This window comes from Toxotes jaculatrix, chromosome 9 (assembly GCF_017976425.1).
Source record: "Toxotes jaculatrix isolate fToxJac2 chromosome 9, fToxJac2.pri, whole genome shotgun sequence".
NCBI classification, from domain to species: Eukaryota; Metazoa; Chordata; class Actinopteri; family Toxotidae; genus Toxotes; species Toxotes jaculatrix.
The window spans coordinates 19,411,693-19,426,033 of NC_054402.1; the positions used below are offsets into that span (position 1 = coordinate 19,411,693).

Consider the following 14,341-nt stretch of genomic DNA (forward strand, 5'->3'; position numbering starts at 1 on the left):
ACAACTGAGACTAACTGGGTGCTGATAGTTAATTAGTATGTAAAATATTTACCCTGGGTTTGTGGGCCTACTTGCACTGTGGGTGCAGTTGCAGGTGGTATGAGTACACGTTGCCATATTTCTAAAATAAATTAGACATACTAGTGCATTAGACAACTATAAAACAGATAACCTACTGTAGCTCATGAAAATCTACAAGTGGTGCCACTGATAAGAATAGAAAGTCCAAACTTTAAAATGTATATACAGACATCCTCTAGTAGCACGGAGCAATATAGTAATATAAAACAGCTATAATGCTTATGTTGCACAGAATATAAGTGGTATGAAGGTCTACTTTTCTTCAAGCCAAACAGAAAACTCAGAAAACTTCCCCAATGCATCAAATGCATGAGTTTCCTTCCTGTCTATAGATTAACTCCACTTCTGCCGAGTATAGAAAGAAGAGAATCAAATCTGAGCATTTTTGTCAGTTTAAACCAAAAACTTACATATTGGTAGCTATGTTATAACAGTAATTAACAATAATTAATATTGAACTATAAATACTGCAACCGTAGGACTAGATATATAGAAAGTAATGAAAGTTATGGTTAGATTATATGGTTGTGATCATTGAGTTGTTAGATCATTCAAAAGCTCACTCATTAACCACTTCCTTTTTTCAGTTTATTTGAGAATTAATCCAAATTAACATTTGGAGTGAGATGACCCACACATGTTCACCTACTGTGTAAATAAGTTATGATCATAGTGCAATAAATGTTATGTTTAGGCATATTTTAAATGATAGCCCACATCACTGCATACAGGTTAGTATTAAATATCATTTAAATACATAACTGAATCAGCAGACAATTTTCAACCTATACATATCAATGTAGTAGGATAATCTAACATTAAAAGGCATACCATTTGTCAATCTTTAACATTCAAAAATTATTTCCCATTTAACAAATTTTTATCCCAACCGATAAAGCTTTTCACAGCGGTAAGATTTCATATGTCCTTGTAAAAAGGCAAGGAGAAAAGGCATACTGGTTACGTTCGAGAACTTAAAGGGGCAATATGTAGGTATTTTAGTTTAAAAATGAGCAAAGATATTCAACAGAACATGGAGAAATAACAGTTCTGATGTTATGTCAAAGATGTTTATGTACTGTATTCCAGATATATCTAATGAAGTTAGCATACTGACCAGCTAGCCACAGCTCATCCTGTCTTATAATACCACTTTGTACCTCAAGAGGTGATAGTGAGACACTCTAGCTCACAGTCTGCCTATAATCCAACATGAGTGGACGAAGAAGTAGTAGATGCTAGTAGACTTGGACAACTCAGCTTTCTGGTAATATGCTGCCCCCTATTTGTTTGGAGTGTGGATTTGACAGTTGGCCTTTTCTTACACATTGCCCCTTTAAAGCACTGTTCTCTCTCAAGCAGAGTGCTTTTCTGTCACAGGTTTATTTACAAGAAATACCTATTCAAGTTATAATAGGCTGGTTAAAGGTAAAATCTCAAAACAAAGCAAGATTTTCTTACTTTTCTGTCTATCCCTTCTTAAAATGCAGCAATTGTCTTTCAAAGAACACAATATGACCCTGAAAGTAGCCTACGCAACAAAAGGTCAGGTATATATAGAGTTATAAATTAAGTGGCTATGAATAATACTAATACTAATAATAATAATAATAATTGTTATTATTATTATTATTATTATTATTATAGTCCTGACTGCTGTTTGCAGATGTGTTGCTAGTCACAAATCATTTGTGACTAATCTGATGAGAGAAGTGAGTGATAGCTGAAGTCATATGGGAGATCAGCATACTGTAGACATTTCCTTTTATATGGCTTTAAGGGCACAAAGGATTAGCAGAGGTCTGGAGGTCTGGTCAGGGCTTGGCTTGACAATATTATTAGCTGAAATCCTACATAGCGTTTGACAGTAAAACTCTGGGAAGGCAGCCAAAGTTAAAGGAAGAAGAATGCACTGCTGCTCTAAACAGAGATAGAGCCCTCTCTAAAGTTGGTCTTGCCTATCAGAACATTGAGAAGTGTAGCCTTGCCCTCCTTGGTCTCCTTCTGAGCCTGTCCGATGATGTCGCTTAGCCTGTCCTCGTCCTCACGCCCTATAAGGTAGCCCTTACCACCATAACCATCTGCCACTGTGTGATAATCTACAAAGAGGAGGAGAAAATACAATCTGCCCATTAGCAACTTCCCAGACATTAGAAATGAAGATGAACTATTTCTGTTCAATGTGTGGGATATTATCTGTGCATATTCTACAAGCACAACAAGCATGCAATGTGTTGTGGAGAAAACCCACCTGTAAATGCAAGGCCACACGCCACGTTGCTGCCAAGGATGGGAACCTGCTCTCTGGAGATCTGACTCCAACAGGCATCATTTCCCACCACAGCTATAACTGGAGTCTGAGACAAAAAGAACAAAGTGCAATTTATGCAACATGCAATATAGAAACTTGCATGTTGTTGCTACAAGAACAACACAAAGTTAGGTAAATCATTTGCTAGCGCCTATGAAGCCTATAACGGGGGCATAAATACATTTTAAAAGCTAATTTAGTGTTAAAGGTGCTTCTAATTGTGTGGGTGATTTTACCTTGTGTCTAGTGAACGTGTCAAACTCTGCAACACTGTATCCTAAGGAGCCATCACCATAAACTATCCATACCTGAAAAGCACACAAAGTAACAAGTCATTCATAAAGACTGAACACTCATCAATAGAGGATCAGAAAACTGCCTTCAGAAAGACCTGAATAAAAACTATACCTCAGATTCAGGCCGGCACAGTTTTGCCCCCAGCGCAAATCCTCCTCCAACTCCCAGGGTCCCAAAGGCTCCTGTAGGAACAAGGACCAGGAAAGTTATAGCTATGACTGAAAATAAAGCATTGTTAACTTCAGAATATATTGTTATAATATGGACAAGACATGACTTGTAGTTATGTAGCACAAACTTGTTTTTGGATTTTGGATAACATAAATTGACTTGGCTACTACAGAACAGTTTCCTTTGCACTCCTGTAACCTCATTACATGCAGACAAAAAAGCAACAAATCTACAAACAACTAAAGTTGACAAAGTCACTCCTTTGAAATTACAGTGTTTCTCACAGGCTGAGAATTTGAGGGGGGGACTATAGGCTTCTCCGTGTGCAGATGCCTAGATAGCATCTATCGATATCCTTCATTTGAGGTGTTTAGGGAACAATTAATAAATTGTAGCTACTGACAATAACCTGGGTTCACACTCGCTCAATCTAAACTGCATAGGTCTCTGCATATACATTGGTCACACGCTGCACCACCACAAGTAGTTACTGAAGTGGACACATCTCAGACAGATGTGAGGATAAGTGAGTTATTTTGAAAAGAGTGGAATAAGGCATAAGGAATAAGTAAGATTTAGCTAAGTTGAAATCGAGTAATTTTATGTACCTGGGCAGGCCAACCAGGTAAAGCCTATATATGGGAAACACTGAATTATTAAATTTTCATATTTATGAAATTACAAGGCCTCTTCTATGACATTCAATTAACCAAACAGTTTAGATTGTTTTGATAACAACAGTTTTTCATAAACACTTGATCTGACCTGGATCTAGCCAGCGCAAAGGTCCTCTTGGTCTCATGATATAAGCAGCACTTCCAACAAAATCACCCCCATCTGCAACGATGATGCTGTCCTCTGCCATCAGCTGATCCACATGGTGGAGGACCTTCAGTGGATTTAAGTGGTGTTCTGTCTTCTCATCAGCCTTAGCCCTGGAAGAAATAAAACTCTGGTTTACGTGAAGGAGAAATTATTTTGTAATGACAGAGCAGCAGCTGCATTTACATTAACATTAACCATTAATGAAACTGTGTTTCTTTCCTTTCTTGTTTTTAAATATTTTACTAATTTGAACCTTTTAACTTTAAGTTAAGACATACTGAGACACAGAACAGGGACCGGGGATCATCACCTCTGTGTACCTGTTTGCATTTTCTTTGGTCACATCTCCTGCTTTGAGGCTCTGAGGCCATTCCTCTGGACAGCGATGGCCCTTCAGGCCTTTAGAAAGCCGCACCAAGAATGACCCAGCGTCACCTAAAATAGACCAATATTTACAGTTTACACTTCAAATAGAGTTTTACGTACATATGTCAAGCTCAAGGCCTGTGGGCCACATCAGGCTTGTGGCACAATTACATCCAACTCGTGAAATGATTTCATCTGATTTTCTAACAATACTGGCCTGCTTCCATATTCCCCGCAATGCAGACAATACAAACCCCAACAATTATTGCAGCACCAGAAAACCCTCCTCCTCCTAATGAGCTCATCAGAAGCCCAGGCTCACTTCAATTAAGGCGGTTATTAGCTAGTTAGCTCATTAGCAAGTTCACCAAAAGCAATGTCAGTGTCAAAACAGGTGTTTCCCGCTTGTTCGGATATTGTTCTTTTGTAGTCACAAGCCACACTGTTACTTTAATTATAAACCTGGATGATGATGATGGCTGCTTGTCAACATACCCTGAATTGCTATAGTTGGTTTCCAGAACATATCTGAGTTTTTCAGCAGCTGTGTCTTATCTCTGTTGACAGCGATGATCTTGCTTCGTCTGTTGAGAACTCTGCCATAGCTGAGGCGGAAGTCACACACGGTGCCTGCAAACAGAACGCACAACGTTAACATTTCTCTAGGAACTCTGGATAGCCTGCGCAGTTTGTTATATCAGCCATCAGAAACAGCAGAAACCTCAAAAAAGTTTTAAAATAGTTATTGAATTATTAAATGAAGATTCAAATATTCCCTGACCTGCTAAAAGCACCAAGTCGGCTTCCTTCAGAGCATCTCTCCTGTTCTGTCTGATGTGGATGGGACTGTCTTTACCTAGCATGCCACGAGACATGCCCCCAAGGAAACAGGGGATCCCCAGAGCCTCCAGTGCCTTCCTGTAAAAAGCAGGAAAACATTTTTGACCTGTTGAGTATTGCAAAGAAACAAATCAATTCCTCAATGCTCTTGGAACACTGAAAGGAAAACTCAGGTCATGTAAGAACTGGATTATTTTATATTGTCCCTCTAGACATTGTCCTTTACCTGATGTCATCGGCTGGCGTTGGGGGTAGTGTTGCTTGGCTGCCCAGCAGAATAACAGGTTTCTTGGCTCGACTCACCAGCTCTATGCACCTTTGTACCTGATTTGTATTGAAAGAAAAAAAGAAAAAAAAAAACATTTAAAACACTGGTTTGGGCTTCTTTATACCACACACAATGAGAGGCATGTCTGATTGAGGTATTTTCACTAAAAATGTTACACCGGCATGAAGATATAAGTGGCATCAAATCTTTAATATTAAAAGTCTTACCTGATCATCTGTAGCTTGTGGGATGTCAACAGGAAGCGGAGACACATCTCTGGTCTCCCAGGCTCCAGCAAACAGGTTCATGAGGTGGTTATTGAGGTACCTTACAGGAAATCACACCATCACATGAAATCGTTTCATATGTAATACTGCATTTTGTCTTTATTTGAGCATGAAGGGTGACATGATTCGCAAGGAGGAAGTGAAGTGCTAAAAGTTAACGGTTGTGTAAAAGATCCAAGTTGAAGCAAAGATGGTAAAGTTACAAGGTATGTGTTCAAGACTTGTGGGCTCCTAGGACGCCCTGCAGGCTATTTCTTTGTGTTTAATAATGTATTATTTCTTTCTATATCAATGCAACTATAAAGTTGCACATTTTTGTTGTGCATTTAAGTGTAATTTTCTATTATTTTGGAGTCAAACTTTTCATTTATCATTTTTTATTACACATGTTCAGTGTCAACAAGACAAGCTGATAACATACCATGAGACAATCTTTCCCATCAGGCCTTTGGGAGGGTTCTTAACCGCAAACTCTTTGGACACCAGGTGGTAGGGGTAGAGCGTGTCTATGGGGAACTCTATGAAAACAGGACCAGGAGTTCCAGACTGGGCGATGGCCAGGGCCTTCCTGACCGTAGGCACGATCTCTCTGACAGTCCTGATGGAGGCACAGAACTTGCACAGCGGCTTGAACAGAGACATCTGGTCGATATCTTGCAGCGCTCCTCTGCCCTGTGCCACAAACACAGTTGACGGAGAGGTTAGAAACCGAAGCTGAGAACAGATGTAACCTGTACTGTGTACTGCCAACAGCTGAACCCCCTGCTCCAAACTGACAACTATTTTGATTTTTGGTTTTATTTTACCTGCACAATCACATCATATTTGCATCAGTATTTGAATCCACTCCACCTGCAGCAGTGTACCAGCAGCTCCCCCAATCAGCAGCAATGGAGATTCAGCCATCTGAGCATTCTTCACCGCTGTCACTGTGTTGGTGAGGCCTGGGCCAGCTGTCACTGCTGCTACACCAACAGTGCCTGGTGGAAAGACAATCAAAATGGCTATCAACCGGCTCCAAAACACACATCCACGACTGACTCAGTACAACAAGACACTCAGACAGTTCTATCTAAATCTAATGCTATGCTAGACTGTTTGCAATACCAGGGCCAAAATGCAGGCACACCTAACTGTATTCCAGCCTCTATCAATGCTGTTAGTTACACTTGTCATGCTGTCTGCAGCAGGAAAGCCCTCTACCAAGGCACACCTTGACAAGGCTACAACACACCCAATTCCATTATTCTCTGTGACTGCTGGTAACGTGATATGAGCTCAAATAAGACTGAGGGTCATGTATTTTCTGCACCTGAGAGTCTCGCCACAGCATCAGCAGCGAAGACAGCAGTGGCCTCATGTCTGGTGTCCACAATGCGGATGCCCACCTTCTCGCAAGCCACCAGGATAGGTGAGATGTGTCCACCAACGAGAGTGAAGACATACTTGACCCCATGGGCACGGAGGACCTCTGCCACGCTCTCGCCACCATGACGTGGGCTCTTTGTTTCAGTCTGAAATTAGAGAACAGAATAAAAGTTAAGCCAGAGAACATAATATTCAGATTATTCCTGGTACTTCACAGTAACAGAATGGACACTGTGGCAATCTAGAAAAAAAGGTTCTGTCATAGATAAACAACTGTCAGTGTGAGTTGATGGCCCCTCTAAAGGTCACCTGTCTCACTATCTCTTCACTCCAGAGTCCTTTCATATTTCACAATAACCAGATATTGTGAGGCTTGAGGTGGCGATGTGCCTCTGGGCTTTGTGTAATCCCACTAACAGCCTGGGTGTTGTGATAGCCTTTGTGCTACAAAACCACAAGGTTGGTCAAAGTTTACCTGCAACCTACAAAGCACAGGTGGGCCTTGCTATAACTAATCTTTACAATATGCTGTCATAAAGCAAAATGCATGTGGAGGAAGGAATAGAAAAAATATGGAGTTTATAATAAGCATGTTGAGGAAACCTACCTTGTGAAACAACTGGTAGAGTAAGCCAAGTTTGTAGGCAGCAAACACAAGCCCACCAAGCGCAATGCCCGCAGAGCATCCCAGAACAGTGCCAATGACTCCGAGTGACTCCATGTTAGGATGCTGAAGCAAACCTTTAGTAGTAAAAACACAACTTAGCTAAACTTAATGTCCAAACCTACTCTAAACTCATCCAGTTCAGCAGCTCACTGGTTCAGGCTAGGCTAAGATACTGTGGAGCTGCTCCTACAACTGCTATACACCCATGTCAAAAGTCGTAATTATTATCAGTACATTCACTGTGATACTAGTTAATGTAAAGTTCCTGAGAAAAGGCTTTGAAGGGCATGTGGCCGACTCTTCTGCAACTTGAAAATAACCGAGAGCTCTTCCCGATGTGCGGACACAGGAACATCAGCGGATATATTTTATAGGTCAAGCTAGGCAGAACTACATTTGCACTTCCGGATTTGATTTTCAAAGTAAATCGCTATGTTTAGTTTTCACGGAATACATTCACAACTATATGCATACAGATATTCGTGTCTTCACAAAGGCTATAAAAGATTACTATTAAGTCATCATTATTTTCGCAAATTTGGTCTACATTTTTCAAGTTCAGCAAACGTGTCCTTTATTGTGAAGCGAATGGCGGTTTTCTTTCCGGTTACTAGGCTTTGTTTTCAAAGTCGTTGAGAAGTCTGTGTGAGAGTCAGGTGTCTTTCCTGAATATGTGAGCGTCGAATGTAAAGGACAAGCTTTTGGTCCAATGAGAAGCCCGTGAGGGTGTGTCCCGCTGTCAAAGGTTCAAACTGCGCTGTTTAATCAGAGCAAAGTTCACACAAGAGAAGACAAGATAAATCAGAAGGTGTTCATTTATGAATTTTATTGTTTGTGGGTAAAATACATAATGCAACAGAATCATTTCAATAAACCCTTAAATGAAAAATTAAACTTACAGCAGCACTATAGCCTCTGAAACTGTAATGGTTAGTGCATTAATTGTGTAGGTATCTTTTTTTATATGCAGTCTTTGGAAGGTATTTAAATCACAGACAGTAAGCGCTAGTCTCAGTGGACTGTCCCCCTATGTGTGTGTTTTTGTTTTTTTTTTTGCATGTGTGCTGTTGCTTTACATTATTTTCACAGCAGTGTGCAAAATGGGAGTTTGTAAACATCAATTGTCTTTCCATGATCAGGATTTTCAGCAAACAGTATTTTGTCATCCGCTTTTTGTTCTTCAAAAACGATGATCTGCACGAGAACACAAAACACACAGATTATCTAAAGGAAAATAGAAAGCAGAAGCAAATTTTACCATAATGAGTTCAAACACCATCACGTTTCAACATGGGTTTACCTGATTCTCTCCACTCCTGAGCCAAGGTCCTGGGAGGTAAAGGAACTGCTGAGGACCGATGAACCAATGCCGTCCAAGGTTCTGCCCATTGACAAACACAGCTCCTTTACCCCATCCCTGTGGATATATGATCAATAAGTGACAATGTGGAATGTGTGTTTGGAAACTACAGTATTAACACGGCTTCTGAGCTTTTTGTGACAGTTTAGCAGGCTCAACCAAAATACTACGGTGCATGATGCTTGTATTAAACATACATGCAGAGTACTGTAGTAAAATAAAATGAATATGAAACAGTACATTAGTGTTACAGCAATCCCCAGCTCTAATAAATGATGTTTACCATGAAATATAGTTGTTTTACTCACAGGGAGTCTGATGAAGGTGTCTCTGGGGGGCCCATCCACATGGAGTCTGGCCTGGAAAAACCCTGGAATGGAGGGCGACCTGAAGTCAGACTTCCAATTACCTGAATTTACTAATCTGAAACAAGATCAAACAATCATTTGAAACACTCACTGTAATCATGTAAAACTAAAATCAATCGGGAGATAGTGTAGTGAGAAAGATTTGGCAAATCATGATAAATAATATTTTGTGAAATGTAGACAGGTGGGAAAAAATAGATCATGGGATACTCTTACTGTTAATTTGAGGTGTTTATTGGGCTTTAATTAATGCAGTACTTTTTTTATATGAAGTTGTTCTGTTGTGGTGCACTAATCTATTCTGTCTTGCATACATGAGTTAGTGATTTCCTACAATTTATGGGGTGCTATTCACTAACTGTGTCCACGAGGAGGGTTAGACATCTGGCCATTTCCACAGTATGAAAAATAAAATTCAGCTAACCAACCTTTTCATAAAGCCTGGCTTCATATCTAAGCAGAAGATAGTAAATCCTCTCAGAGGGGAGTGATTCAACAGAATGTCTCCCACAATACCTGTCATAGAGTATGAGGCAGAAATTAGAAATGCAGATGAACAGCACTCACAGACACATGCTTTTCGGTGTGCTTCATCCTACATACAGTAGATGGTGCACAAAAAAGAAAAAGTCTACATAGTAACATTGAGAGAATATATTTTTTTACTGTCCTAGTAACATTATCTGAACTGTTCTGATTCTTCCTTTGGCTGGTACAATGTTGTAATGCTCACACAAGAAATGCATTAGAGTCGTTATAGATTCAGATGGCTGAACTGGTGTAAAAGCAATAAACACTGCTAAGGTGTAGGTAGAATACCTTTGCGCTGCTCATCCAGAACTTTCCCGTAGTTCACTCTTCCACAGTTCTCCACAAGTAAACTCAACATCCTCTCCCCCTTTAAAGCACAAAACACGGAAACCAACTATACTGTGTTGAAAATTCCTTCCCTCCACAGGCAAAGTTTAAAATTCTTCATAAAAAATATTTCTGGGATCGTTTAGACGTAAGGAGTCTTATGAGAAGGTAAGCATACGGGCTATAGGCAGGATGGCATGTTCATCTAAGAACAGAAGCAAAAAACAGTCACCTTTCCTTCGGGAAGAGTCAGCTCATGAGTCTTGTAGTCCAAACTACCAACACATTGCCTGTCCACAAAAACCTACAGAACATTAAGAGTCACAATGACAGAATTATAAATAACCAGATTATATAACATTCTGAAACTATATTATGCATGTACAGTATGTGAGTCAGTCTCTGGGTGTATGTTCCCACCAGTGCTCTGTCTCTGATGTTGTTCCTGGAGTTGAGGTTTCCTCCACTGCTGATGGTGGTTTCATACAGTGTGTAACCATATGACTGACCATTGTTATTGTTGACAGGTAGATTCTCCATGTTCACTGGCCTCTCTGACCTGTATGGCTGGATGAACAGTCAAACAACCCAACATATCAGATACAAGAATCTGGCAGAACACATTAATTATCAGATTTCTGGAAACAATGACATGAATCTAATGAACTAAATCTGTATCTGTGTAGTTCTATAGGGAGGACATGATACAGTCACTGTTGAGGTTAGCATGTTGCATTCTCACTGACTGACAGTGTAAACAATATGTATGTATGCATAACACAGTGACACACTTGGAATAAGAGCATTGACCGAACAGTATAGACAGTTGACAGACAGTTGTTTTTTTTTTTTTAAAAATCAAAATAAACAGGCATGTTGACACCTCAGCATATGACTAAATCTGAGCTGCCAGGTGTGAGACATCTGTCATGAGTAGAAGCAGCACGTTGCCAGATCTCTAGACCAGTGTGAGACACAGCAGCAGACACACAGGCCGATAACAACGATATTCTGTCTGTCTGAGGCTCACCACAGCTTACATTTTGCTCTCATCCCAGCGGGGACAGTGTGGTCTATTTGGAAACATTTTCCATTCTGTAGGTTACAGAATCAACTGTCACACCAGACAGGTGCTCGGTATCTGCAGCTTACCTTGTCGGTGAAGTGCAGGCTGTCCCACAGTGACAGGTGCTGCTGGATGACAACCGGGTCGTATGCTCTCCTCACCTGAGGAGAGGGCACTTCAGGAAGAGGCCCAGCTGGAACACGAGTTAGCAAAAACATTTAATTAGGGCTAATTATGACAGATTCAATTACTCGGGGTAATGAAGTCATCAATTGAACTGCTGCGTGCATATGGCTTCTCATAAAATCTGTCATGCAATCAGTGCATATGGAAGCTTGAAAAGAGCGCACAGTGGTACTGGCTGAATAAATTCCTCAACAGCTGGTATTTTGGGGTGCAGTCTCCAGCCTCAGACAAGGGAGCATCATAATCTGCAATGAAAACATTTACAAAAACTGTATGAGACAATGCATTTCTTGAGAGAATACATATTAATCAAAGATCTGAAAGGATCTTTGTTCTAGTGGCAAAAGGTGATTCCTACCAACCATAACTGGTGACCTGAGGTTTGTAGGTGCCAAAGTCCATTGCTCCGTTCATGAAGCCAAAGCTGGTTCCACCATGAAACATGTACAGATTGATGGAGACACCTCTCTGTAGGATCTCTGACACCACAGCCAGCATGTCTGCAGAGGGGAAGCACACAAATCACTCAGTAAGTTCCATCCTATGGTATTTAATAAGCAAAGCATGTAATAATAGACAATGTGAACCAAAGAGAAATGTGCGGTAGTGAATGAGTTAAGAAAAGAAGTAATGCTTTTCCCTGTCAGCTTAAGTAAATTACACTTTATCACTGGAAAAACAATTGTTGAAAAGTGTTTCCATACCCTCAGCATGGAACACGTGGTGGTGCTCACCCCAGACATCAAACCACCCAGACCAATACTCCATCACCATTAGAGGTTTCTGGGGCTACACAGAACACATGCCTGTATTAAATACACATCTTGCTGTAATGGGCTTTAACAAAAAAACAAAAAAAAAAAAAACCCAATATGGAATATTTTCCCTTCTGGTTCATAGCTGATGCTCTTACATATGCAAAAGTAGAGCTAACTAAACAAATGTTACAGTCACTTACCTGCATGTCAGCCAAGTGTTGGATGGCTCCAAATGACAGTCTCTGAAGGTTTATTGTTTTTAGAACTGAAAAAGGAAATATATAACATCCTCAAACATCATGCAGTCTCAAGGGCAAAATTAAAAGATAAAAATGAAAAAGCCATCAAAGTTAATGTTGTAATATGTTTTTTTTTTTTTGTTTAACATCTGATATCTTCATTACCTCCCTCCGCTCCTCCATATCTCAAGCCCTCCCAGTTGTCTGAAGTCAGCAGGAGCTCATTGATCCCTCTGGACTGGAGACACTGCAGTCAAAGGAAGAGGAAAATGTCACATGCAAGGAGGATGCTGAAATATCTGCTCTACAATGTAATATAAACATTTCAGACACAAAAGCAGACATTAATAAACTCACGTTCTTTATAAATGGCATGTATTTCTCATCTTTTGCATACGATCCATACTCGTTCTCAACTTGCACTGCAATGATTGGGCCTCCCTCTTCAAACTTAATGAAAAACAAACATGGAAAAATACACTCTTGTCTCACCATTGATAAAATATTATTCTATTATTCTTGGAAAAATAGAGCACATAATGAAAACAGCAAGTTGGACTGACCATCAGAGGTTTGACAACTGAGACAAGCTTGTCAAAGTAGAGGTTGACAGCATCTACAAATCCAGGATAAATTGTCCTCAACTGCATGTCTTTATCCTGTAACAACCAGCTGAAAGAAACACAAGAACAACTTTGGTGGTATTCCTCTCATACAATATATGGATGTTTTTGTAAGGAATGGCCAGACTGTGTTACCTAGGCAACCCGCCCAAGTCCCATTCAGCGCAGATGTAAGGTCCAGGCCGCAGGATGACCCAGAGACCCATCTCTGCTGCTAAACTGATATAGGCCCTGAGAAAAGGAGAGACACCTTCTGCTTGATTAAAACAATAATAACCATTCTGCATTTCTCAATATTTAATGGTTCAACAAAGATGAATAAAAAGACAAAGGAAGCCTTACCTGAGGTCCAGCTGATCCTGAAAGTTGAACGTTCCCCTCTCAGGCTCATGCAGGTTCCATGGCACATATCTGAAAAAGCAAATAAGAAAAAGATTACAGAAAATAAGCAATAGTACAGTCCAGTGGCTTGTAAAAGCTTTTGGTATTTGATTTGTTTCTATTTCATTTCAAAGTGAACCGTTTCATAAGGCATTTTATACAAGCACATTTGATTTGATTTAATCTGCTCTGTGTTTGACCTCCTCCAGGAAATGAACAGTGAAAGTCCTGCAATGTGAGGCACAGTCAAGTCGCAGTGGGAGCCTACGTTGTGAGGGTATTGAGGCCACAGGCCTTCATCTTCAGCAGCCTATCCTCCCAATAGGCTCTGGGGACACGGAAATAATGGATGGAGCCTCCCAGGATGCAAAAGGACTCTCCCTTCAGAGTGAACTGAGATGAGTCGGCCCTCAGACCCTCCGAACGACTCATTCTCCTCACTTTGGGGTGGCGTCTAATGGGGAACTGTTACATAAAATACAATGGAAAAATGTCCATCCCTGTGAAACAGATCATCTATGTTGGATTACTATATTTAAAAGTATATAAATAAAAAACATATTACTATAACAAGAATTACCATAATAAAGCATTACAGCAAGTTACTTCAAATGATGAATCTATGATATATTGTACAGTATGTATTGTAGTGCAATGAAAATGGATTGTATGAAATAAATCAACTTTAAAAAGCACAAGAAAAACAAAACCTTACCAAGAGTTATCATGAAAGTCCCAAATGCAGAATTACAGAAAATCCTAATTACATCAAAAACACTGTGAAAGCTGAACCTTGAAGCTGAGCTTACCATAGAGCCTTTGAAAGGAGGACGGTGCTGGGAGGCCTCAAACCCTGTGGATAAGGGAAACTATTGTTGTTTCACAACAAATATATAATGGTGCTCTGTCTCTGTCTGTCTCTCTCTCACTCTCTCTCTCTCCCTGTGGCACTCAGTCAGAGAAGTGAGGCACTGCATTGCATTACGCAGTACACAGTAATGTTGGCCTCATGGTATAGTTT

The 14,341-nt window shown here is 40.2% G+C and overlaps 2 protein-coding genes across 2 annotated transcripts; both read right to left on the bottom strand.

Annotated features, from left to right (window-relative positions):
• Nucleotides 1–664: 664 nt before the first annotated feature.
• ilvbl (ilvB (bacterial acetolactate synthase)-like) lies at nt 665–7,828 on the bottom strand. The gene is made up of 14 exons (XM_041047246.1): nt 7,422–7,828; nt 6,759–6,960; nt 6,299–6,426; nt 5,868–6,118; nt 5,387–5,486; nt 5,118–5,215; nt 4,833–4,969; nt 4,547–4,681; nt 4,006–4,120; nt 3,626–3,795; nt 2,801–2,871; nt 2,629–2,700; nt 2,333–2,438; nt 665–2,180 (listed from the first exon to the last, which is right to left on the bottom strand). The coding sequence occupies exons 1-14, from the start codon at nt 7,533–7,535 to the stop codon at nt 2,002–2,004; spliced, it is 1,878 nt and encodes a 625-aa protein (XP_040903180.1). The 5' UTR covers nt 7,536–7,828; the 3' UTR covers nt 665–2,001.
• Nucleotides 7,829–8,564: 736 nt separating this feature from the next.
• glb1l2 (galactosidase beta 1 like 2) lies at nt 8,565–13,770 on the bottom strand. The gene is made up of 18 exons (XM_041046625.1): nt 13,589–13,770; nt 13,282–13,350; nt 13,075–13,170; nt 12,880–12,988; nt 12,674–12,766; nt 12,482–12,563; nt 12,278–12,342; nt 12,024–12,108; nt 11,682–11,819; nt 11,484–11,564; nt 11,220–11,326; nt 10,488–10,634; nt 10,300–10,371; nt 10,029–10,107; nt 9,638–9,725; nt 9,150–9,264; nt 8,782–8,898; nt 8,565–8,675 (listed from the first exon to the last, which is right to left on the bottom strand). Exons 1-18 carry the CDS (start codon nt 13,750–13,752, stop codon nt 8,565–8,567), a joined length of 1,818 nt encoding a protein of 605 aa, XP_040902559.1. The 5' UTR covers nt 13,753–13,770.
• Nucleotides 13,771–14,341: the final 571 nt, after the last annotated feature.